At 34.9% G+C, this 26429-nt stretch overlaps 1 protein-coding gene across 9 annotated transcripts in view; it reads right to left on the reverse strand.

Moving 5' to 3' along the window:
- RGS7 (regulator of G protein signaling 7) overlaps positions 1 to 26429 on the reverse strand; it is a 584592-nt gene that overhangs the window by 11441 nt on the left and 546722 nt on the right. For 8 of the 9 annotated variants that reach the window (XM_059940741.1, XM_059940740.1, XM_059940743.1 and 5 more), the window contains 7 exons: positions 25964 to 26038; positions 21029 to 21127; positions 19757 to 19818; positions 18640 to 18750; positions 17276 to 17401; positions 11671 to 11857; positions 8741 to 8830 (listed from right to left, as the gene is read on the reverse strand). In XM_059940741.1, coding sequence (XP_059796724.1) covers positions 8741 to 8830; positions 11671 to 11857; positions 17276 to 17401; positions 18640 to 18750; positions 19757 to 19818; positions 21029 to 21127; positions 25964 to 26038 — 750 coding nt within the window. Of the gene's footprint in view, positions 1 to 7397; positions 8529 to 8740; positions 8831 to 11670; positions 11858 to 17275; positions 17402 to 18639; positions 18751 to 19756; positions 19819 to 21028; positions 21128 to 25963; positions 26039 to 26429 lie in introns of those variants that run through there. The other variant, XM_059940738.1, reaches the window with a different exon arrangement.

Consider the following 26429-nt stretch of genomic DNA (forward strand, 5'->3'; position numbering starts at 1 on the left):
AACTAATGATGCCACTAGGGGAAAATAAAGATATATTGGCCAAACTAAATAGCCTACATAGTTTGATACATTTCACACCAATCAATTTACATCATGCTGCAGGGAACCTAAAACTGCTTTCTCAGGCAAGTTATCACCACAAAGCAGTTTCAATAAAAGAAGATGGATAGCCATATATGCCAACTACAAAATAATAAATGAGATGAGTTTCAGGTCCACTAGAGAAGAAAGAGGAGAATGTAGTTCATTCTTGACCAGACTCACTTTATGGTTTAATATCTATGCTAGGGAAACCCAATGTCAAGTTTATAAATTATATTTACTTAGGGTGCTCTAGGAGTTTTCTAACATGGTTTTCTATATGAATATACCTATAACCTCAAGCAATAACTATAGCACTCAATCAGAAAAGAATATGCACAAAGTTCTCCTTAGGGTAAATTCACAGGTGCACAAATATAAAATCAAAACCTTCCCTCTCACAGTTTCTAAACTGCTTTTATATCATGATGGATATTTATGTGAAGCAGATGATCTGCTTCATTATGAGGGATGTTTATGTGAATCGAGGATCTCATTAACTCCATGGAGGTCTAACTATAGTGCAACTTCATTAGCATAAATACAATCTAGAAAATGCCCTTTCTGACTTCATTGTGGTAGAAATTGATATCAAGGGAAGTTAAAGTAAGAACAGGATGTCTTTTTAACCACAAAGGAGTAGCACATAACCTGTGTAGGGGAGCAAAATTTGCCACCCCAAAATGTCTCTTTGGCATGTGGATTATTTCAAACTGAAAATAACCAAGGCCCAAAATACCCAGGAAGAAATTTTGACCTTCCCCCTGACTGCCTAAAGAATGTAGATAGAGAACCTGTTCCAGGAAGGGAGCAATCACCATAGATAACTATAATATGAACTAGGCAAGGAGATAGGGAGAAACGTAGGAAAGTCTGTTAAAATTCCTCTTTGTGTCCCATTGTTTCTGCATGTCCTACCAAACATTTGCTTTCCCATCTCCATGTCAGTTGCCTTCTTCTCCTTTGAGGTCCCAAACCACTACCCCCAACATCCTCTTTTGTCTTTACCTGAAGATAGTATTTAAGTTAAAAGTTTCAGACATTTTGATGAGTTAGTTTTCCTGGGCCTCTCCCATGTATACATATTATTAAACTTTTGATTTTTCTCTGTCTCATATCAATTTAATTCTTAGACCAGCCAGAAGAACCTAGAAGGGTAGAAGAAAATTTCTTCTTCCCTGACACCTGTCATATAGTCGAAACTCAATATATGTTGAATGAATGAATAATCTAGGAACTAGTAACATAATATATAAAAAAATGATAAAAATGTAGCATATGAGTGGAACATAGATTACCAGGTCAGTCAATTTTCTATATTGGTATTATTCATGGTGAACAAACCCAGTGGCAAGTTTATAAATTTTATTTTTAGGGGCTCTAGGATCCTTTCCAACAGCTTATCTACACTAATGTGCCCATACAGCAAAGTCTAGAGCACTAAACCAGGAATGCCATGTTTCAATCCTAAAGAGAACCAATGTCCAGCTCAACTGCACAGTTGAGGGGTCTGCATGAGTAGATTTGACACGGCATTGCACTCTTGTAGTATTGCTCCATAGCTGGTGTGAGGCTGTACTTCCAAAACCTGGAATCTGTATTATTCATAGGGTTATACTGGGTGGAGAGGGCAGTCTCGGTGTACAGTCATGGTGATTGTTATGGTATGCAGAGGAAGTTTCATGCTAGATTTCACATTTAATAAAACCAAGTTAAAAATCACTTGACCACGGACTAGAAATAATCCATAGTGTTTTTGACAGCGTCTTAAAAAAAAGTGTAAGGCTCCCAGAAAACACTGTAATTCTTCAGAGATTGAGGACTAATTGATAAGAAAGCCTGTTATTAATGTGTAACACAAGTGGTTTTGGAAATCAAGAATATGAACTCTGATTTCTGTCTTCTGTGATAAGTTATTTTTCCCTCTAGTGTATCTCTTGCATTAGGGCAAAAGTAAAGATAAGAGAGAGAAAAATAAATAGACATCTTTTCTTTCATAATTTTGCATTCCATTTAACAAAGCAACTCAATTTTTTATGAGTATGAGAAAAAAATCAATATTTAACTTGAAGAATGTTTACCACACTTTGAGCTATAATGACAATGAATAAAGAAAGAAATAAATAAGGAACAACATAAATGTCCACCAATAGAGGAATGGAAAAATGCATTATAGGTATATCCATTCAGAAGAATTTCACGCAGTCAATACATATAATCATGTAGAAGAATATGAAATGACCTGGAAGATATTTCTGATGCAATTTAAGTAAATAAAGCATGTTTCAAAAGCATAATTAAAGTATTTCTTAAGTTTATTTTATTTTATTTATTTATTTATTTATTTATTTATTTATTTATTTATTTATTTATTTTGCACAAGTACTGATTAGAGCTATTTCTGGCTAGAGAAATTGTAGATGAAGAAATTAAGGTTCAGCAGTTTAGCTGATTTCTAAAAATTCATACAGCAAGAAAAGTGTAAGACTGGGTTTCAGACCTAATATTAACATGTCAGGCTTCCAGGTCTGGGCTTTTTTTAAACCACATTTTGCTGCTTGTATAAAATCTGCATAAGGTGTATTAACTAGGAACTCCATGATGGGCTTAGAAAAAGAATTTAACTAGATTTAACCAAAAAGAACATTCTAAAAGAACTAAGCATATTGTATCTTTCTCACTTTTAATACTCCAAACAAGTTATAGGATTTATATTTACATTTGTTCTTATCAATACATCTACTAATGATTTATACAGTTAAATACAGATTTGATTGCAAAAAATCAACTGATTTCAGAGCCAACTCAGTCCTTTTGTTAAAATTCTCTCACACAGTTTCCAAAACTTCTGGTAATTTGTTTCAGTCTTGAGAGGATACCTTACAAGCCCAACGCACTAGCATCAGTACACGGGAGGAGAGGGGGTTGGAGAGCAAAGTGGTCATTATATCTTGTATGTTGATTCTTTTAAGGCTCTGCAGTAAATTGTCTTCATTGAGATAGGGTAAAATTTTTCTCCAAAAGAGGTTAGATTAGGTGAGTTCCTGGAAGTTCAACATTAACATTCTCTAATTCTCATTTCTACTTCTGTAGCCCAAAGGCAAATTAAGGAGAAGAGGTAATAAGTAATACAGTTGGCATTTGGCACTTGATTTATGAATTTTGATTGAAGGTGTAGATGATCAATCCTCCTACTTTGTTTCTCCTCTTATTTCCTATCTGTTCTCCCTTAAGGTTTATATGGCAGACAGATGCTTCGATAATTTAATGGTTGGAAAGAAAACAACCGTTACATGAACTTTGTCAGAAGAGAATGAAATCAACTTAATAAGAATAACATTTAAAGGCATGAGAGGACACAGCAACCCTTGAAAGACCTGAAGAAAATTCTCTGATGGCAAGGAAAATAATAAAAAAGTAAACGATAAGAAATGAGATTTCTTGGACAACAAGCCAAGGTGAAGGTATTACACAAATGTGAGTTATTTTTATCCCTCCAGTGTCAGGTATAATGAGAAGAAAATGAGTAGTCTATAAAGTAATGAATTTAAAGTCAGAAAACATTGCTTCTAGGCCTGGCCCTAACACTCAACAATTGATTAATATTGGTGAAATGACTTCACCTCACTAGTCCTCAGTTTGCTTATCTGTGAAATGATGGTAACACCTACCTGACCACCTCCCAAGATAATTGTGTTTGTAAAGAACAACAACAAAAATACAAACAAAAAGTAATGAGCGTCCTTGTAACACTGTAAAATGCTATGCAGCTGTTAGCTGTTTACTATAACTATTCTCTAAAGTGCCTGCAAGAATTTATTAACCTCAGTAACCAATGGGATTTCCAATGGTATTAGGAGGAGCTGTCAAGCAAAACGTTTTTGACTCTTGTGTGAAACAAAACAGTGATGCCATTTTTATAAGCCAGGTTATAAAAATAACTATGCTGAAATGTAAATAAACTTCTACAAATAAACACTAACGGAAATGGACTCAGACTCCAGAGGAGGTTATCATCAAATGGAAAGATTTATCTGTCTTCTACCGTTGGAAGAGCAAGGTGATCTGTGTAGAAAGAAAGAATTTGGGAACAAAATAAATTTGGGGTTAGTGCTAGCTCCTTAACTAACTGTATGATTCTGGGAAAATTAAGTAACTCCTCTGATCTTTCAGTGTTCTCACCTGTAAAATGGGTAAAATAATGAGTATTATATTACCTAACTTGTAGGTTCAGATTAAATTAAATTAGATAATATAAAGTGCCTAGTACAGAGCCTGGCACATGGCAGGCACTCAATGAATGTGAGTTATTATCATTATCTCACTTTTCCTAGTTCCTTTTACAGTCTACACACTTATTTACCTGTAATTCCCCAAGTCCATTTCTTTCTTGGATACTCTATGTTGTAGCCTCCCCGTATTTACCAGGGCAACCTGCACATAGAACTCTTTTAAAATGTTTATTTAAACTGTGTCTTTCCTCCATTATGTCTATCTGATAATAAAATCACTCATTCTTTATCTGTGTTAAAATCATTTTATTGATCCTATAAAGGTATTGCATAAAATGTATTATGTTAAGTGGCTAACACAACTTCTGACCCTAAAAGTAATCATATTATGGAGGAACACTGAACCAAGGGGAAATAAAAAAATAAATGAAAACAGAAAGTTAAAGGGAACTTTAAATATAAATTAACCATCATAAGACTTAATGATATACAGTATAATATTTTAAATTTTTGTATATAAATAATTTTCAGGATAGAAATTTATTTCTCATAACTAATTAAATAAATGTTATCATTCATAATCTATTGGGGAAATCAGAGAGTCTTTCTAATTTTCTTACTCCATTTCTTTAGAGTACTACCAAAACAAAATATTCAATAAAAAACATTACTTTTTATTTTCCTGGATGGAAAAGGATTAACCCTAAACAATTGTGTCTGAAGGTTATCTGAAATTTATCAGTATGTTGTGTGTATATATGTGTTATGGTATGAATGTTACTCAACTTCTCTTTCTTCAGTAATCCCAGCCTTTTTTCCCCTTTCTTCTTAAAAGGATGGTTGCCTTTCTTGGCCTAATGAAATCCTATTTATCCAATTAAATATAACTTCTGAGAATTCTCACATTACCCATGGACCCTCCCTATCCACCCTAATACAAGTTGAAATAGTTTATCTTTCTCCTGTACAACATAACATTTTGTTTATATCATTATGTACCTTAGCAATTAAGGTCTTTTTCCTAAGACATAGCAACGTCTGCAGTATAGTTGGCACTTGGCGTATAAATTTTCGTTGAAGGTGTAGATGATTAATTCTCTCTTCCCTTATTTCCTACTGATCCTTTCTTAAAGTTTGCAATGAGTTACAATGTGGTACTACTTTAAGAATTGGGGAAGTTGGTGAGATTTGGGGATGGTGTTGGAGGAAAGACAACCATTTTGCTTCCCCTTTCAATATTCCTTAATTTGCATTATATGTTTTTAATTATATCACAGAAATTTCCAATCCAATCTCAAGAACAATATTCTGTCAGCGTTATGTTAGAAAAGAATGAATTTGAAACAATGCTTAAACAATACACAGAACACTGTGCAATATCCTGTGGCGACTTCCTCCAGCAAAATCTTGAGGCATTTCTTTAACATTGTCTTTATCTTCCCATGGTGACTTATGAGGCATGCTTAAGAAAACTTTATATTAAAGGTCAGAGATTCCAAAAGATCCAGCCAAAATTTTGGAAGTTTATAGTGTGATTAATTTCTGGAGACCTTCATTTTCCAGCCCTTTAATTTGTGCAATCACATTGAGTGTTCAAAGTATACACTGCTTTTTAAAATCTTTCAAATACTCTGGGCACAGCCACAACTAGGAATTCATAAAAAGAACTGATTAACATTCCCCACTGAAAGGATCCTTGAAGGAAACTAAAAACAAAAAACATACTTTTGCTGAATCCAATTTGCTTACATTTCAACACACATAACTCCACTTAACTGGCCATCACAGCAAAAGCCACAACACACACCCACAGCAGCAGCAGCATGGAGCTGACCACACAACTCAACAGACAATGCAGACAAACTTGAGTATAAACCAAGATTTTTCTACCTCTTTTCATAACAGGTTAGTGCTGGCCCTCAGTGTTGGTGTACAGTTTTTATGGCATGGGAAAATAGGGATGTTTCTGCCCTATAAAAATAAATGTGTTGAAGGCTTTAGTTTGAGCTTACACAATGTTAGAAAGTTCCAAAGGCACTGGCACAATATCAAAAAAAGAAAGAAAAAAAAAAAAGAATCCCACAAACAAATATATCACTTAAGCACATGGAAAGATGCTAAGAAAACACTGGTAGGGAAACTACTGGTTTCCTGGATGATTTATGCAATAGTTTTCAATACCTTCCTGAAAAATAAAAAATAAGAAAGGCATGCTACTGGGTCTTTGGTGGGGCATATATTGTCGCCGACCCCCATTCATACTGAGTCTGGCTTTAAACTGTTCAATAAGTCATTTTCTCCCTGCAAAAGTAGAAAGAACAGAACCCTCATTGTTCTTAATCTTTTAAGCCTTAGGAAGAGCTAAGGGAAAGAGTATAGAAATGCATGCACTATCTTTAATAAAGAAAGAGATACATAGAATAAAAATTAAAATATAAAGAACAGTTTCTTCATTTTATGTATCATAATACACATTTCTTTCCAAGCCTTAGTTTGATACATATAGATTTTCACGTGAGATATCTTATCTACTCCAGGAAGTGCTGGGACAGAAAGATAAGTAGGAAGCAGGAAATTCTGAATTTGAATAAAGGCAATAAATACCTTTGCTGTTACATCAAAGGATGCAAGTTGGAAGATGGGGCTTGAAACTGGGAATGTTTCCCAGTTGGACTTAATGATTTGTAATTCCTTAAAAATTAAAACTTACCACATTCTGTGCAAAGGTTTCAAAAGAAGTTCTGCGATCCATTGAGTATTCCGACTTACATGTGTGGGGTTGGATGGGGCAAAGGAACAAAGAGAGAGAGAGAAGAAAGCAAGCAAGCAAGCAAGCAAGGAAGAAAGAAAGGAAGAGAGAGAGAGAGAGAGAAAGAAAGAAGGAAGGAAGGAAGAAAGAAAAGAAAGAATGAAAGAAATAAAGAGAGGAAGGAAGGAAGAAAGAAAGAAAGAAAAGAAAGAACAAAAGAAATAAAGAGAGGAAGGAAGGAAGGAAGGAAGGAAGAAAGAAAGAAAGAAAGAAAGAAAGAAAGAAAGAAAGAAAGAAAGAAAGAAGGAAAGAAAAAGAAAGAAAGGAAAAGTCAGAAAGAAAAACAGCAGAAAAAGACAGGGTGATGAAATGATGCAACACCAAATTCATGTTCTAAATCATAGGGATCAGGAAGACAGGAGAGTTGCCACAGAAGGCCTCTTGTCACAGGACATGGGCTCTGTTTGCATTAGTGCTTTTACTTTGAACACCAAAACTCTTCTTGTGCAAACAAAATAGTGTGATTTCAAGCAAAATCAAATGACACTAAAATGAAGTAGATATGTTAAGGTTTTATGCCAACATTTTCAAAGCCTAAATGTTTGAAAATCTAGTGGCTTAACTTCAGAATTTCCTCATAATTTTCTACTGGTACTAAATTTCTGTTGATAACATCATTAATTCTGTAGAGCATTGCTGTCCAGTAGAACTTTCTGAAAGCATGGAAATTTCATTCTATACTAATATTTCAGAAGTCTTTAGCTGTGGCCATTGAGTACTAGAAATTTGAGTAGAATTTTATGTAACCTTAACTAATTTAAATTTAAATTTAAACAGCTTCATGTGGCTAGTGGCTGCTGTACTGGACAGTGCAACTACAGAGTATCTATTCCCGTTGCAAAGTCAATGGACTTTGAAAAATACCATTAGCTTAAATGATGATCAAGAATTACACAAAATTATAATTTCATCTCAGAATTTCAAGAAGCTATGGACTATTTTAACATTACAAAATAATGAATGATGTTGATGTTTACATCCAGATTTTCCATTCCTTGTTATACTGGTTATATAAGGTGTTATTTACAGTGAGACTTTGATTATAAACATTAATTGAACAATGTAACCTATTGCACCTCTTCGAAATGTGCTTGGCTATCATCTTAGGTATGAAACCTCATCGTAGGGATACTAAGTGACTCAGAATAAATGCCAAATGAAAATATGTAGAAGCAAACATTACTGCATTTTGGCAACTATCATTGAAAACAATGAGTTATGGAGCGTATGGTCCAAAACATACATTCTAGCTTACTGGACAAGGAAAACCCTCTTTAAGTTTTTGATCTGATGACATTGTTCTTCTCCTTTCTTTATTGTAATTTTTTATTTCCTTAAACTGGCATACAGAAGACTAACATGAAACATGAAAACGGCGTCTAAAAAACTTTGTAAAGCATGAACATCTGCAGAAACAAACAAACAAAGAAGAAAATAAGCAATCAACAAACGGAAACCCATACAACTTAAATGGCCCTTATAAAATGCAAAGGTTTGGGGGAGGGTCTTGGAGTATATTCACTTACCATTTGTCCAATACTGTGGGCCCAGCAGAGGTAACTACTCCAAATAATTACAACTGAGAACTAGGTCAAAAAAGTTCACAAAGAACCAATACCTTTTTTTTTGCCTGTAGAAGCTCTTGATAGGCACTGGATCTTATAAAACGTGGGTATGAATCACTTTTCATCAGTTTGTAAATGTGCTCCTAAAAAGAAATAATGGTTGAGGTGCTTCCTTATTATTTCTCAGGAAAAATCAAGTACTGTGATAAGAATACAACATTTGGTTCAAAAACAAATCTGGAAGCAGCTAAAAATAATAATGATAATACTGATGAGAATACCTTATATGCTTATAGAACATTTAGACTTTCAAATTTATTATTTTATTCAAGGATCAATGTTTAAACTGGTTTGGGAGCTATGGAGGAGGTAAACCACATCCAGTCCTTAAAAAAAAAAAATGGAATTTAGTTAGCAGATTGTCATGAAGTAATTTCAAATCAAGTTGTTGATTTACATAGATCATTTAAGAATATAAATAAATCTGCTATCTCTTAAGATTACTCTAGGCCAAAAGAGAATATTGTGAAGTCAAGATTCAATAATCATTCTAGAAACCTTTGGCATTTATATGTAGTTGGAGGGTGCAGACTTCCCAAATGAATCATCTCTTTGGTGAAAACTGTCATCTACATCCACTTTAGGCCAGAGCACAAGTCCAAAAATAAATTTTGTGATATTTAATTGCTAAACCTCCCAATTTGTGTGCATGTTTTGACTTATTCAGAGATAGATTAGGTAAATATTTGATAATCCTAATCAGTCTGCAATGTTCTGTTTTGATGATGAATATTGGTAGACAAAGAAGAAAAAAATGTATCCATCCAATTCAGTGTTGGCCCTATCTAGGGAGATTCTGCTTTAGCTTATTGCACTCTAGGGGAGCATAAATGCTCCTTGTTCATTCCAGTCTGTTAGACATAGAGTTTTGAACCATTTGAGAGTATCCAGAATGTCCCAGTCTCTTCTTGTTTGGAGAAAATATATATTTTAAGAAATGACTCAGTTTCCCTGGTCTTAAACACACCAGCGATAATTTGTAGTTACTGTGAATCCACTTAAAGACGTTCTGGATTAAGTCTCAATATCTAGTCTAAGGTTCATCTCCAAAAGTATGGTACATTTGGAACTGTATCAGAATTTGTTGTCGGAAAAGTGAGGCAATGTCTTATTTAGAAGTCAATCATTTTGGGATTCAGATGTTATCTTGCTCAAGATCTACCACTTACAAAATGTAAATTTTGACCACTTTATTCATTTCTCTGAGTCTAAATTTTCTAATCTATAAAATAGAGTTATTGTCAGGATTAGAGGAATGATAAATGTTTAGCAAAGTATAAGGGTATGCATAGTAAGTGCTCAAATATGCTTGAGTATATGCCAGGTACACTTCTAAGTGCTTGCCTATATTAGTTAATCATAGCCTCACAAAACCTCAACAAGGTCGGTAACCATTTTTATATCTATTTTAAATATGAAGAAACCGAAGCATGAAGAAGTGAAGTACTTGCAATAGGTCACAGAGCAAAGCTCAGACTAAAACCCAGGCAATCTGGCTCCAGAATCTGCTTTCCTATTACACTGCATCTCTTCTTAAACAGCAGCAGGAAATTCTATTATTATATTTTTGAATATATGGTTTAAAAGCCTACAAAAAACTGGAATTAAATATCTGAGGTTGATTGAAAAAAGAAGCCTACGGTCAGGTAGTAGTGTTTTCTATAGAAAATCATGCCTTTTCCTTTTATGGAAGACCCAATAAGCAAGAATATTCTTCAATGACACAGATAACAAAGAAATGTTCTTTTTAATATTAAGATTTTGGGAAGGTAATTTCAAATATTTTACACGCTGTTGGCTCCAGAAAAATGCTTGAAAGTTTATCTTGAACTGCAAGAAAGAAAAACCAGCAGAGAAATAAGCAACAGAGCCAGAATTTTCATCCTGCTCTCTCTCATGTGTCTCCATAGAATGTAATTATTTCCACATAGAAGACCATGGCAGAGCCAGGGTGAATGAATGGGTTTTTGGTTGGCTGTTTCAACCTGTGTTAGTTTTCTGCACAGTGGCTCATTTCTTTATAAACCAAAGCCAAGGATAAATATATTTTCTACCAAGAGTAAAAATAAGAAAGGAAATTTGTGTACCTTATTCTTCATCTTCTATATCTTATTTTAGTAATGTAGTTATTTAAAAAACAAGATACTTTCTAGAGCTAACATTCTTCTCTAAAAGAGGTTTTAAGAAATTATGAAGCATGCATGTTCTGGTTTAAAAGCCAATTTCAACACATCATTAGGAAATAATATCCTCTCATTACATGTTTATTTTTCCTATTGAGCACAATATTTTTTTAGAAAAAGTAGAAATTCAAATTGCTTCTAAGGAGGCAATTACACCCAGTTTGAGAAAAAAAGAAAAAACTCATAAAACTTTGTCTTAGGATGTTAATATTAATATCAATTTCTTTTTTTCTTCTTTTTGTAGACTAAAAAATTAACTTGGAAAAATAATAAATGCCTAAATTTACTATTTCATTTTATCAGAGACAAAAGTGGTTTGAGTTTTACATAACTTCAAGCTAATTTAGTTTAGTTCTGACTATCCGTAATAATAAATTATTTAGGAATGTCAGAATCTTAGAATCTCCTCATTGGAAGACAAGTTAAAGAGTTCAAATACATGTTACTGAGGTGACAAAGTAGAAAATAAAGTAAAAAGTTTTCAAATATTTAAAATATTCCCCTTCAAGAAATTTTCATGTAAAAACATTCAAATTTACAAAAATTCCCAGGCTTTAAAAACTCATTTTAAAGCATCTCTGTTCTCTTAGAGATCAATTAGTTATTTTACATACAGTTACCTAAATTGAAAATATTAGACATAACCGCCAATTACAATGAAAATAAAATAGAAGTATCCCAACTTTCAACTTCTCAGGAGAACATTTGAGACGCAATGTGAGGCCCATCTATGTACCAACCTGAGCATCTTCGAATGTGTATCGCCCGGGCTCCTTCACATTCTGTGTGGTTTTGTCATAGCTCTTAGAATCCAAGTTAATAGCACTGGGGGCTCCTGGAGCCAGAAATTCTTGCCATATTTCCTGAACTCGAGAGGGGACTTCTCTAATAGGCCTTTTCTTCAGGTCCTCCACTGCTAGCCAGAATCTATGCAAAATGTGACACCAAGCATTTACTCCAATGTCTCATAATCTGAAAATTCTTAAAATGTTGACCTATCATACAATTCACAATGAAGCATAATAATGAACTCATTTTCTCTGAGAGCTTCCAGAAACAGGCCTTTACCGATTTTTTTAATTAGTTGTATTCAAAGATATAACATTTGGGGAAAGGAAATCTTGAAAACTATTTCTTTTAGATGTTCTCTGTTAAAAACAGATCTGCCAGGGTCCTGATTCTATACAACCTTAAATTTTACTGAAACAAAGGAGCACTGCTAAATAACCATTTATTAGAAAGGAAGAGGAGTTTGAAGGGCATTAAGGTGAGTGACGCGGATCATCTGATTGGGGGGGATAAAGTATGCCACATACTCTATCTTTTGGATCTTTTGTCCATTTGAGCAATGAGGGTTAGTATGGAGAGGATTTTCTGCTTTACCAGGTAAGGGAATTACAGTGACGCTTTACTGGAATTAAAAGAGGCCTGGACACAGATTAGAAAATGCCCCAGCTGGAGAAATCAGGGCAAGTAACTAATTTTAGGCGATTTAATTCAGAGAGTTATGAAATGACAGAAGCAGCAAGCTTTCACATGTAATTGTTCAAAGACTTAAATTTGCAGAGGCATTATAACAATTCAGAAGTTCTGGAAAAAAATAATACTGACTCACTGCTAAATATAAAAATATATTTTATATGCTTCTGTATAGAATATAGTATATTCTGAAAGGAAAGAACACCAGAACATGTTTTGCTTGATAAAAGCAAATAGCAAAGTCTAATAAGAAGTCACATTCTATTAATGGGTTTCATTTTTTAAAATTTTGCTCTATATTATGTCTTTTTGGTTAGACCTAGAAATGATGACAAAATGAATATGTATATAACACATCATATAGTGTTTTTAAATTTAAAAAAGATACTTGAAAAAGGAAGTACTAGATCTACGTTATCCTCAACAGGGGCCAGATGTGATCATGAAATGGAAAAGATGACCACAGAGGTGAAGGTCACTACAGGCCATAGAGTCTTAAGAAAGGTAGAAGGGGATAAGCAGTACCTTCATAACTATTACGTTTTAACTTGTGGATTAATGAAAGTTCAAAAATAACTAATAAAGTAGTTGAGCTACAATTAGAATATCAAATATTACTCAACCTAGTAATTTTCCAGTTTCTAGATACCATTTTCCTGTAGATAGATAACAGTAGATAATCCAACATGAACAATGCTTTAAGCATGAAACTACCATGGGTTGCTTTCAGAAGGGAAAGGTCAAGACCATTTCCTTTTAAAATACAGATTCTGGGGCTTCCCTGGTGGCACAGTGGTTAAGAACCTGCCTGCCAACGCAGGGGACACTGGTTCGAGCCCTGGTCCAGGAAGCTCCCATATGCCGCGGAGCAACTAAGCCTGTGCGCTACAACTACTGAGCCTGCGCTCTAGAGCCCGCGAGCCACAACTACTGAAGCCCGCGTGCCTAGAGCCAGTGCTCCGAAACAACAGAAGCCACCGCAGTGAGAAGCCCGCGCACTGCAACAAAGAGTAGCCCCCGCGCGCAGCAACGAAGACCCAGTGCAGCCAAAAATAAATAAATAAATATATTTTTTAAAAAACAAAAAAACAAAAAAACAGAACAGATTCTGACACTGTGCAATCTAATAGGAAAGCTAGGTGCAATCTGAGGGAGCATAAGTGTTATAATTCATGCTCATTCAGGTTCATTTCAGCACTCTTTGAACACATAGATAAAAAGAATGTCTTTGTCCTTGACCTAGCAAAGATACACCATTCAAATGGCCATAATACAAGGAAGCACATGAGAGATTCTCAAGGAATAGCACAAACCAGACAGTCTGGGAATGCAGAGCAGGAAGGAGCCCCTCTGCTGGGGCAAGGACTGGGTTGGAAAAGGGAGTTCTAGGAAGGCTGTACAGATGCAGTGACATCTTAAATAGACTTGAAATTACGGATGAAATATCAAACGGTTGAGGAGGTAATACTAACAGCACCTACACTGATAAGTAAGTGCAGGCACTATTCTAAGTGATTTAGCTCTACTAATTCATGCAATCCCTACAACTTTATAGGGTATGTGTTAATATTTCCCCCACCTTAGAGAAAACTGAAGATATGAAGGATAAGTCACTTATTTAAGTTACCCACTGTGAGTGCCACAGCTATGGTTTGCCCCCAGATCTGCAGCAGATGACATGCTCAAAACCACTCTCTTGAATGCCTCCTTAAAAGCATCATTGCCTTTCTTACCCTCAGCATAGTCATTGTAATAATTTAGTAGAATGTAAAGGGCACCGGCTATTTATTATAGCCCCTTATTATATGGTAGCTGGACTATGAGGAATTATCTTAATGTCTTTGAGCCTTGATTTTGTCATCAGTAAAATGGAATGCTAATGCCTATCTCACTGGGTTTCCATTAGATTAAATGAGATAAATTATGTAAAGGGCACTTTTGAAGTGCTTGACATATTTTTAGGCACTCATATAACATTCATATTATTACATTTACTTAGTACTTACTCTGCTTTACCTGAGAAAGGAATGAGCAAAAATACACCAAGGGAGAGCAGAAGTTATATTTGAGGAATAAGTACTTATCAATAAGCAGTTTTTCTTGACTATTGTTTCTGTCTCAATACTAGAAGAAAATGCTCATATGAGTGCCACACTTCCCTAAGTAGCAGATGCTAAATAAGATGCACTGAAACTTATTTAGGTGTAATTAGCCCTGCTGGCTAACTTGACTGTTTTGTCTCCCTCGGTCTGTGACACCAGATACCTAGGCAGAAGCAGGGGGTTCAGGTTGTGGGAGCAGTGCACAGTAGCTTGGTATTGGATTATAGAAAGCCTAGGATGCCAATTATTAGTAATCTGATTCTGAAAGATGCTTAACTTCTCCCAGTCATATTTTGCTTGCCTGTAAAATGGGGCAAGAATATTTACATTTCATTTTTGAAGTTATGATTAGATGAATGATAATCAGAAATAATAAATACAAAATACAGCATGGCATACTTATAAAAGTAGTGAATATAAAGCATATTATGGCATATAGAAGGTATTCAAGAATTATATCTATATTTATCAATCCTTAGTATGGAAACATATAACAAGCTTATGGTATATACTCAAGAAATATGTATGTGACTATATATGAAATATATAATATTTCTTTTTTTAATTTTACTTTCTTTTTATTTCAACATAACATGCAGTAAAAAAAAATTAACAGGATTTATTAGCATTTACAATGCTTACAAAGAAAAAGGACTCTAAAAGCAATTTAGTTCAGATTTAAGAAATTGCGCTAATTAAACACTTGTAATAAATCTATTTCCAAATGATCAGTTTAGACACAAATTTAAGATAGCATTTGGTAGATATTTATGTCTGCTGTCTATTTGCAATATTTTTATATAACCTCTGATTCTTGGGATATCCAGTCCCTGTTTTCCTAACACAGCAGGAAAAGACATATACATGTGGCCATTTAAATTAAAGGAGGAAATGGAGTAAGGGAGATCCTAGACTGCAAAAATATATGCAACCATTTACCTTTTCCAGAACTAAATGTTTCTGCCATAAAAATATTAAATATCCAAGCCCTATAGAACTAGGGCCGGGACTACTTCAAATTAACTATTCTGTATTTTTAAAATATAGGACAGAAAGCCTTTTGGATAATATTTATACATTTTCACACAATGAAATATGTAATATTTCTTATATGTAATTACTTATCAGGCAATCTAGTGTGGCATAGAATTACTGAGATAAGAAATAGTTAAGGCACGGATTAAGAAAACAGCAGTGATTCAACTTCATTCATGAAACAGAGTTTGCACACTCTATTTCTTTTGCCCCAAACTTCTTCCCTCTTCCTTTTTTGCCTGGTTATCTCCTTGTCATCCAAGCCTAGAAGCTGTTTCCCTTAGGATGCCTTTACTGATCTCCGCCTCTGGGTTTGCCATTCCTCTGTATTTCTCTGATCTAATACCCATGATTTTGTGTTGTGATCTGTTTTCTTCTCTGTATTCACCACTAGGCTGTACTTTTAATAAGAGCAGGAAGGATGTTTATTTGATTAGGTGATACTGGTGGGGCACTGCTTATTTATTTCTTCATCATGAAACCCATGATGTCAGCATTTTTTCAAAAACTTAAGAGAATTAGAGGAAACTCCACCTCCCCATCCACTAAAAGGCTAAAAATAGACTTTATCTCTGCTTTATTTTTATGCATTCTTGTACTCAATAATTGATAATGTGACCTCAGGATAGAAAATGTTATTTAGTAGGTCCAATAAAAATCCTTAGCAACTGCAGACCTTGTGAAAGCCCTGTCAACAAGTGTTCTCATAAACTTGAAAGAGAATAGGAAGCTGCATTCCAACAATCCATGACAGGCATGCACATATAATTAAATTCCTCCAGACTCTGTCTGTGGTCAACTTGCTTAATCCATGGGACATCTGTCAAAATTCTATGTATTTCTGAATGGTTTGGTATTGGTATCTGTTAAATCTCCTGAAAAGAATGTGACATTTCTGGAGCTGCTTAGTTCCAGTGAAAATAAATGAATGCTGATGCCTTTCTGTAAATGAATTTCACAGGACTGCATAAGCCATGGGAAAGTAAATTAGGGTGTTAAGTTTCAAAAGAGTAATGAATGAAAGAGCTTGTAGAAAAACCATTTTATGTAGTGGAAAGTTATCACTCACTTCAGTGATCTTAGAGCCATTAAAATCTATTCCAATGTCTCACATTTAAAAATTCAATTTCCAGGTGCCTCTTAAGTCAGAAAAGTTTCAAAAATATGTAAGGATGCTGTTTACAACAGATGGGAAGATGCACACCCCGCCAGCAGGGCTCAGTGAGGTGCTGCTCTCAACTGCCCTGAAGCTGTTTTTAAGTGTACAAAGTAAATGTACTCCATAGTTTTGTTTCAAGTTTTATAGAAGCACTCAATCTCTTTTTCTAGATCTTACTTGAGATGCAATATACAAAGAAGACCAATATTGATAAATAGGTGATATTTTAATTAAACTGCATAAATATTATCAATGATTCCACACTTTGCCAAATACTAGTCTAAGTGTTACACTTCTTTATGCAGGCCATTTCAAATGCGTCAGATTTACATAGTTAAAAGATCAGGAGACAGTGTAAAATAAACCTTTATGAGGAAGGGATAATGTTGGACAAAGTGCTTTGCCTTCATTACCTTTTCTTCTTCCATCAGGAGGCAGAAATTTAATGGGCCCATATCATCATCATGATGTTGGTGGGATAGTAACTGGTCTATCAAGTGCAAAATAACCAGACTCATCACAGGTAGGTCTCTCTTGCATATAGTATAAGATTCAAACAACATGGTTTACCTTAGGTTTTCTGAGCTGAATTCTGACTCTAGAAATTTAAGGAACTGTTCTCTCCCAACTGGATCTTTCAATGCTTCATCCATGCCAAAACCCCATCGTTTTACCCTCTGCTGGCTTGGTTCTTTGCTATAGAAGATAAAACAAAGCCAAATATATTCCTTTCATTACAAATTCTATCTTCTGCTATTATATTTCCCCTCAAAATCATATATGCTTTTAATTTCCAGAAAAAATTTTTCAGAAAAAAAAATCTCTGATTGATGGATCTGCATGAAATTATCATGGGATGAAAGTTAGGCATTAATAATAAAGTCTAACATTTATTAAGCATTAGATGCAAAGAGATGGATTCTCTGTTTTAAATTTTTTCAGCAACTTTATGAGACAGATCCTATTATAATTCTTATTTTAGAAATGAAGAGATTGAGGCAGAAAGAGGGTTATAACTTGCCAATGTTGAACAGGTAATATTCCAGACATTCTGACCCCAGAGCTCAATTTCTTAACCACTACACAATGAAGTCTCATGGTGGCAGGTTGTACTGGAGGAAAATACATTGAGACTCAAAAGACTTAAATCCTGGTTTATGACTCTGCTGTTGATTAAATGTGTGACCTAGTCCTGGTTGAGTCACAACATTTTGGGGTTCCAACTTTCACATGTATAAAATCTAGAATTTAATGGATGAAGAGATCTGTACTTGTCAAGCATTTAAGAACCACTGGATGGAAGAGAAGGTCCATAAATGCAATCTAGAGGAGTGCTGCAGAATACTAAATCCTCACTCTGTAAAGGGGTATGCAATGATCTTTTTATGACTCCATCAAGATTGATGATATAATTCTTCCCTTATATGGCTGATGAAAGAGACCAGGGAGTCTTAAACTGTGCTTTGGTTTTCTTAAGAAGTCAGTCTCTTGTCAGTTTCTCTTAGAGTGTTTTTGGTAAATTCATTTTGTTTTAAAATTGAATTTATAAAGGCATACTTGTATTGGGCTTAAGTAAGTATGGATGTAGCATTCATTTTACTTGAATAGATGGGCTTTTGTGGCTATGCAGATTTTCAAGGAAGCTAAAAACAATGAACTAAATTTTAAGAACTAAAGACCCTAACTCTGACTAGTCTACCTTGAAACGCTTGCACCTCTAATTTTTTGTGCCATTCTTTCTGGAAATGCAAATCTAATAGAAATGCAAATATCTAAGGTTCAAAAACCATTACCTTGAACAAGAGCTTTATATCATGGCTAATGTAGACACAGAGTAAACTTACTTTTACATTAGTCAGCCATAAGATTCTTCCTATTTCACTCAAACCCTGAAATAAGTGAAATATTTGGAAGGAAAAGGAAATGTCACTTACCTTGCTTCAAGTTCCCAGAAGGTAGTATCATCAGACAACCATGGGTTAGAAGGGTCAGGTGGCACAAGAAACGGGTCATATTCTACATACTGTTCCGTGTAACTTAGCAGACTCGAGAGAGAGAAACATTTTCATTTTCCTTAGTTTTCTGGCTGAGGTTTTATCTGATCTTTGTAAGGGACACAATATAAAAACATCTGGCCAAGGAATCCTTGCTTGCTTATAGAATGAAATCCAGTAGCAGTTTTCATGTTTCAATAACTTTAATGCATCAACTTATTGTGCTTCTTGGAAGACAAATATGGCTAAGGATTCCATCTCTCCCCATGCCTAAGCAATATGAATTAATATCCCTCCATTAAAATGAGGCAAAATGGAAGAGGTCAGTGTGTAAAAGGAAGTGCTAAAGGTCAGTTCCAATCCTTGGTCAACTAGCCCACCCACAGCGGAACAGAGAAGTTTAGCTCAACTTGGAGAAGGGGTTAAATGGAAAATTTTTGTCAAAAGTATTTACAGGAATTAGGTAAAGGGGGAATCACTGACAACAAGTTTTTGAAAAAAAAATCTGTATCTAAAAAAAAACTAAAGGGAAAAAGGAGAGGAAAAAAGTTGGAGAGGTAAGATTTGGCAATGCCCCAAAGTGAAGAACATGCACGCCTTAAAAACAGATTTAAATGAAAAATAGGAAAATATATAAAATCTGAGTTTAATTCAAATTCTGGAGTCATAAAATAACTGAGTAGTGTGAATGTTAAGACGAATTTACAGAGAGCCTCTAAGTTGCCAAAAGGTAACTTAATAAATTGAAAGTTTCATTTCTCCTAGCAGGAGTGAAAAGATTCAACTCCTTGGAATTATCGTCTGTGTTTGATTCTGGTTGCACAAAGACTGGACCTCTAGAGACCTAAGATAATAATGATTATTCTGTCATTTGAAGTACAACAAAAGAGCTCTTTGAAAGTTTTCCATGTTCAAAAAGGAAAAGGAAAATAATAATTCTTACAGGGCTCCAATTATTTATAACAATTCTCCTCCCACCAGTTCTCTTACCATATTGAGCGCATTTAATTGTCATATGAAAATTTTTTTATTTATATGGGTGTCTTGCAATACTTACCTATCAGCAACTTTTGACATTTTTAACCGATGTCTATCTAACTGTATTTGCCAATACTTTATCTGAAAAAGGAGATTAAGAAGTAGTTACATTCTCACAATTTTCAGCTCTAAATTCTGATAGACAGCAATTCTAAACAAGAATATGTTCTCAACCAGTAAAATTTCAAAGTCTGTAGAAAAAATCAAACATGAGGGCTTTAAAAGAGTTAACAAAAAATTAAACTCTGTTTGAATGTAAACATAACCAGTATTGCTTTAGAACAGCAGTGAATTTGAACATTCTGTCTGCTTTAACAAAATGTAACTTTATTTTTAAAGTGTTGTAGAAATTTTAAGCATTTATCCAAATCAGAATCATTTCTCCCTCAAACATTAAATTCAGAAAATAAATGTGTTTGTTATTCGCTACTATAATTTCAAAATAAACCCTACTTCCTAATACTAACCCAACAAAAGCATCAGTGATATTTGTTTTACCAATAATTTTATCAACATTTCAGGACAAATTCTCACATGGACATAATAACACGTGCAAAATTTAAAACTCTCTGAATTACTTTTCCTTCATGGTGACTATAAATATAGTAGAAAAAGTATGTATTACACAATTGATAAACCATGTTACAATAAAATATTAGGGGAAAATAAGCAAAAGGAGAAAAAGTCCCATGACCTAACTAACCAAGAGATTTAACTTTGATTTGATATGAGACCCTTGGTGTTCGCTTTGAAATATTACTTGGAGCCAACGCTATTGATCAATGTATGAAACAAGAAACAATACATACCATGACTGTTCGTCAGTGCTAATGAGGGAAAACTTCAAGAGGCTTATAGATATCAGTACTGCAGAAACAAGATTAAGCACTCTTTTGTGAAGATATGTCACATGACTGGAGGTGGAAAACACATGATCTAATGTCACCAACCTCTTGTCTTCTCATTCTTTAAGACAGAGTTCTGGAGTATAAAATAACTCTTAATAATGGAGGCACCTATAAATCAGTGTGTGTAATTTTTAGAAATTGGTTAGAGGAAAAAGGATTTGGGGAATTAAAGAGTGAAGAGTTTTGAAAACTATCTCCATATACTGATACATTTTCAAGTGACTACATATCTTAAAATTACCTTTTCACTACAAATCTATATGAAACAGTCAATCCTAAAAATCAGTTTTTAAAATACCTACTATTAACATCAACATCTGGTCTTCATACCTGCTACTCTGTAACCCATGTACCCTGTAAACCATTATTATGGGTTGACTCACCTGTTGTTGTAACTCATCTTCTGTTGGAGGTTTAGTTTCTGGTGTGGGTGTGTGGGTAGGACTGTGACTTCTAATATCATTTTGAAGACCATAGACAGACTATATTAAAATAAAAACAAAATATGTTAGGACAAAATACCATTATAGTCACAGACTTTCTAAACGGTAGTTTCGTGTTATATATCCAGTAAGGTAACTCAAAGCTTTGCTGCATATTGGATTAAGCTTCTTATCAAAATGCAAAAGGCACTGCTATCGTAAATGCTATCACAAATATGGATGTAAAATAGAAGCACAGCTTTTTGGCAAAAATACGTGGTTAGATTAACTGACAGGATAATTGATTATATGAAAAAAACTAGCTTAGTGTGATAAGTGTGGGGGTGGGCTGAGACTACTAAGTTGGGGAATGACAACACAACACAACATCTAATACGTAGTGATTTCAGAATAAAATAGAGGTGGATATAGAATAGAATAAAAATGTAATAAGCCAAAAAAGCGTAAAAATAATCTGATTGTTTTACATAGTAAAGGAATGGAGTACTAAGGAGAGAAACTAAGTTAAGAATTCCATTGCTGATTTGGTCTCTGATGGTACGATAAAGACACTCCAGAGTGCTCCTACTTTCCCATCTCAAAATTGGGTTATTTACCTTACAATACTGGCCTTGTCATTTGGTTCCATTGGGTGCCATTTGCAAACATCAGTGACCCCTAAGGTTTTGCACATCTTTGAAATTCTTAATGTCCCAGTGCTTCTTTACTATTTTGTCAAAAGGTTAAACCTGCTATTTAGGAATGCTCTATTTTGAGAAAGACCCATAGTATATATAAATAAAGATCTGGGGACTTAAAGGGACAAAAATTTATTCCCAACTGAAGGTGAGACATCTCACATGTCAACTCAAGGAAGAGGCCAAATTAATTTTTTGTTTAAATTCAAAGTATTATTACTTTAAAATAAAGAACTTAATGTAGCTACTCAGCACTTTTTCTTTGGACATGAGGATGAAGGATGAGGACATGATAAAGTTTCATGAGCCCCACAGAATTAAAGTTACCAAATAGTGGACAGAAACTATTGAAATCAGCAGAGGGTAGATGCTTAACCAAGCCAATTTTCAGGCCCATCACCAACCTTACCAGTAACTCTAAATTCAAATGTGTTTTGTTAACTGACCTGTTTTCACTTGGACTCCACCTCTTCTTAATGTTAACCTTTTGGCTCTATACCTGGGCCCTTTTTCCTTGTGACTCCCCGCTATTTTGCTCTTAGCCCATCTTTAACATATTTGACTTGGTTTTCAGACTATCTTTGGTAGGTCCTTCAATCTTCCCTCCTTTGCCATAGTCCCAGTCTCATGAAACTCAATTCTTGTTACTGAGCATACATTTCAACCCAAGGAGTAGCACATATGCTGTGAATTAATTATTAACAGGACTGAACTAAATGGATTGGACTGTTTCTTTTTCTTTCCTTTTGGCATTTATTCAACGTTTATTGAACACCTACTATATGCTGGACATAATGCTAAGCATTAGGGATATAGACATAAACAAAAATAGGTATGCTTCCTCTTTCATTGGAACTCACAACCTAAAGGTTACACAAGAATCACACAAATAAACATGATTAAAACTGCGATAAGTATCATGAAAGAAAAGAATGACAAAAGCATAGTGCCTAGAACATAAGGAGACTTAATTTCCACTGAAGAAACAGAAAAGGCCTGCATGAACTACTACTAGTTGCGTTTGAGGCTAATTAAATAACATAACCCTCTGAACTCTGAAATAATGGCTGAGGTGGCTATTTTAAAATTAGGCAAGTGAAAGATCACTAATAATGAAACAATCGTACTTTCCAATGTCTGCTATTTTTTCAGTTGTCTCACGCTAATTTTTGATAAAGAAAATAAAAAAGATTCTAAGGTGTGAACTTTCCATTCTTGCTTACATTGGTTTAATTACTTAAAGTTCTTTAATAAGAATCTCTAGTTCATGTAAAAAAATGCTTTTAAGACAAGATAGTTGAAAGTTCTAACAGTAAGTTTTTTGGTTAAGATTTAAAATAATTTAAAAGATTTCTAGAAAAATTCTAGAAAAGTTCTAGAAAAATCCACAATTTATGGTGTCATAGAAGTAAAATGATCCATAAATTATCTTCTAGCTCTACATTTCTATGATTATTTCAATATGCATGCATTTCATATCATCTTCATGAAGTTCTATATAAGACCCAAGCCACTGGGCAGTGTTGTTTCAAGTAGTCTTCCAGCAGCCTGGCCACTGGCTCTGAGGTTACTGGGAAGTTTCCTTTTTAGTCTTGCATGTAAGTAAACATCATGAATTCTCCCTTTCATGATTCAGGAACCAGTGATAGCTGGACCCAGATAGCTTCATTTTCTGGGGACCAGTGATAGCTTTTAACTTTGATTCTTGGCTAGAGTGAAAATAGCCACGAATAATGCAATTTTATGTTCAGGGCTTAATTTATGGGTAAAGGAGGTAAGAAAATTGATCCTGTTTTGGCTGACAAGTTATGAGGATCATTTGCAATGTAAGAGGATTTGCATTTTTTAGAAAAATGAAATGTATTAGAAATCTTGGCACAGGGTGGGTAAGGCTAGAGAGAAAGATAAATAAAATTTTCTCAGTGTCTTAATATTTGCAGATGGGGGAAAATCAAATTAACTAATTGGGATCCATTTTGAATTTTAATAGCAAAGGTAATTACTAAACCAAGATGCTTTGACTTGATTAACACAGCTTTTATTCCCCAGGGTGCCTGGATCAGCACTTTTCATATGTAGTATCATCCAAATGAATACTGAATAGGTTATTCATTAAATGAAACGGATTTGACTTTCTACTTAAATCTGTTCATATGTGATTTCACTTTACATTTCAGAAGAGATCTAAGAAAATTCTCTCCTACTTTTTTTTTTTTTTTTTGGTCAAGGGGAGGGGACTTTAAAATAAGAACTAAAGAGTGCAGGAAGCTTTTATGCCTTTCTATGTGGAGTGGAATTTCTGGGATTTTTTCTAACTGGTGATGGGGGAGGGAATATTTCTCTTTCCTTTGGATTCTCAGCTCAACTGGAGAATGATTGTGACCATGTCTGATGCCATGTGGAGGAAGCCAGTGCAGACGGAGGGCAGAGAAAGGAGACTAGAGAAGAATGAGAGAGAGCTCTGCCTGTGTCTGAGTCCCTGCATCCAGTAATATCCAGGGCTAACTCTGCTCTGGCCTACTCCCAGGGTTTTAGACTATTCCACTCTTTTATCTATTTTGAGCAGAGTTTCTCTTGCCTGCAAGTTTATTTCACTTCTTACTTAAAACACTTTTGTGCTGCTCTAAGATATGAATAATTTATCCCATTTTATAACACACTAAAATTTAAATTTCCACATTTTGCATATGGAAGCAAAGAAATACCCATATTTTCATGTATAAACAGCTATAAACACTGCAAACTAATGCTTCCCAAATTTTCAAAAAGAATGATGCAATGCGAAGCACTGGTAAGATATCATCACTGAGTGCAGTGCTAAAGGGAGAGTGTAAAAAATTATTAATCTTTAAGTTCTATCTCATCAATCCATATACTTTTTCTTCTGAATCAGAGCATAGCTCTCTTGGTGTCTGTTGTGGGGGAAGTGACACAAAGTAGTGTATTTTGGACTCTTCAAAATTCAGAAAGTGGAGAGAAGTGGCTTAATGTACTTTGGGAGAGCTGATAGATTTTTGAATTTGGTTCCACAAAGCTAGTCCCGGTACACTCAGGCCATGCTGTGAGCAGAGGATGAGAGGACCTGAGTAGGGCTGATCATAAGAGAGAGGGGCCAATAGGCTTGCTTTGGTCTGGCTTTGCCTCTTTTTCTCAGAGATATGCTAGGGGCAAAAGCTTTTGAGCACCTCATCTGAATGGATTTTATGGCACTTTTCCTGTGGCTTCTTTATCCTAACATCAAGATAAACTGTCTTACAAGAAAGAAAAGGTACTTGGACCATATTGGGGCCTTTGAACATAATGCTATGTTTCTAGGGATGGAAGAAGAAGACATTAAGAAATAAGACTACAAAAAAAATGTTTAGTACCTGCTGCTGGGACACATATCCTGGAAAGTGCTGCATAAGTAAAAAGCTACAGAAGAGAAGGTCTTGAAATTTGTGGGATGCTTTGATCTAGTGGCACTGACCTTCGGCTGGGTCCTCAGAGTGATTGCTATAGGCCAGACATTCTTATGTGCATCAACCATTTTTTATGGAATAAATAAAAATGCCTTCTACATGTATGTGTTACTTGAAGAAAATTTAGATACTTCTGCTATGTGTTTTCAAGCAATTATATTAAATGTCATTGAATTCAGAATAGCACTTTGTTTTTATTACATACTTCCTCACATAAGAGATCCTGAACCTACAACCACTATTCTATAGTTGTGTCACTATAAATTAAATTCTGATGTTAAAACGTGGTCCTCATACGATACCTACAATTAAACATCTTTATGATGATGTCTTTTTTTCTTCATATTTTTCTCTAACAAGGTCCTTCTCTCATGAGTACCACTTTTTCTCAGATAATCTCTACCTACTTTTCCTCATTTCCTGGGCTCTGAAAGAGATACCTTTTTCTGTTAATGGCTCTTCTCTCAGCATCCTTTCCCTTTCACAGCCACCCCACCACACTTTGGGACCTTGGCACACTTGAGAATCTGGACGGGGGCTATTTCCTGGGGACAGAGGAACTGACAGAAGCCCAGGGCTTGAACTTCCAGATTTTCCTCCAGTCAAGCAACAAGGAAGAGCAGGGAAGATACTAGAAGGTACTCATGAAATGGAAGAAGAGGGTTTTTTTGTGTGTTTGACATCCTCTAAACAGTCCAGCACATTACCAACGTCAGCACAACAAACATCAATTTTACCTTTCGTGTTTTGTGTGGATTTCTCATTCTGGATGACTTCTTAATGTCCACTTCAGTGGTATTTACGCATCCAGGCTAGAAATGGAAAACAGAGAGACAAAGGAATCTTTGGGTGTAAAGTTTTTGATCAGTGCACTCACTCTCCAGAACCTGAGCAAATGCTGTGATGACACAAGTCCCTGGCCACCCTTTTCAAATGGCCAGAGCCACTTCTCTCAGCAGTAGCCAGTGATGAAATACTTTGCACTCTTTTACTCCTCAAGTTTAAAAGTCTTCAGATACCATTCTAGAATAACTCCCAGAGAAACAGGAAAAAGAAATACAAGAGATTTGCATGTGAAAGTGGGTGTTAGTATTATTAGCAGCTGCTAACCCAACAGATTTAGAGCAAGGGTGTCCAGAGACTAAATGGGGTGATACCCCCAGCTGATACCTGCATTCAACTTCACTCAGAGTATGCCCTCTC

The sequence above is a fragment of the Balaenoptera ricei genome, chromosome 1, assembly GCF_028023285.1.
Source record: "Balaenoptera ricei isolate mBalRic1 chromosome 1, mBalRic1.hap2, whole genome shotgun sequence".
Classification (NCBI taxonomy): domain Eukaryota; kingdom Metazoa; phylum Chordata; class Mammalia; order Artiodactyla; family Balaenopteridae; genus Balaenoptera; species Balaenoptera ricei.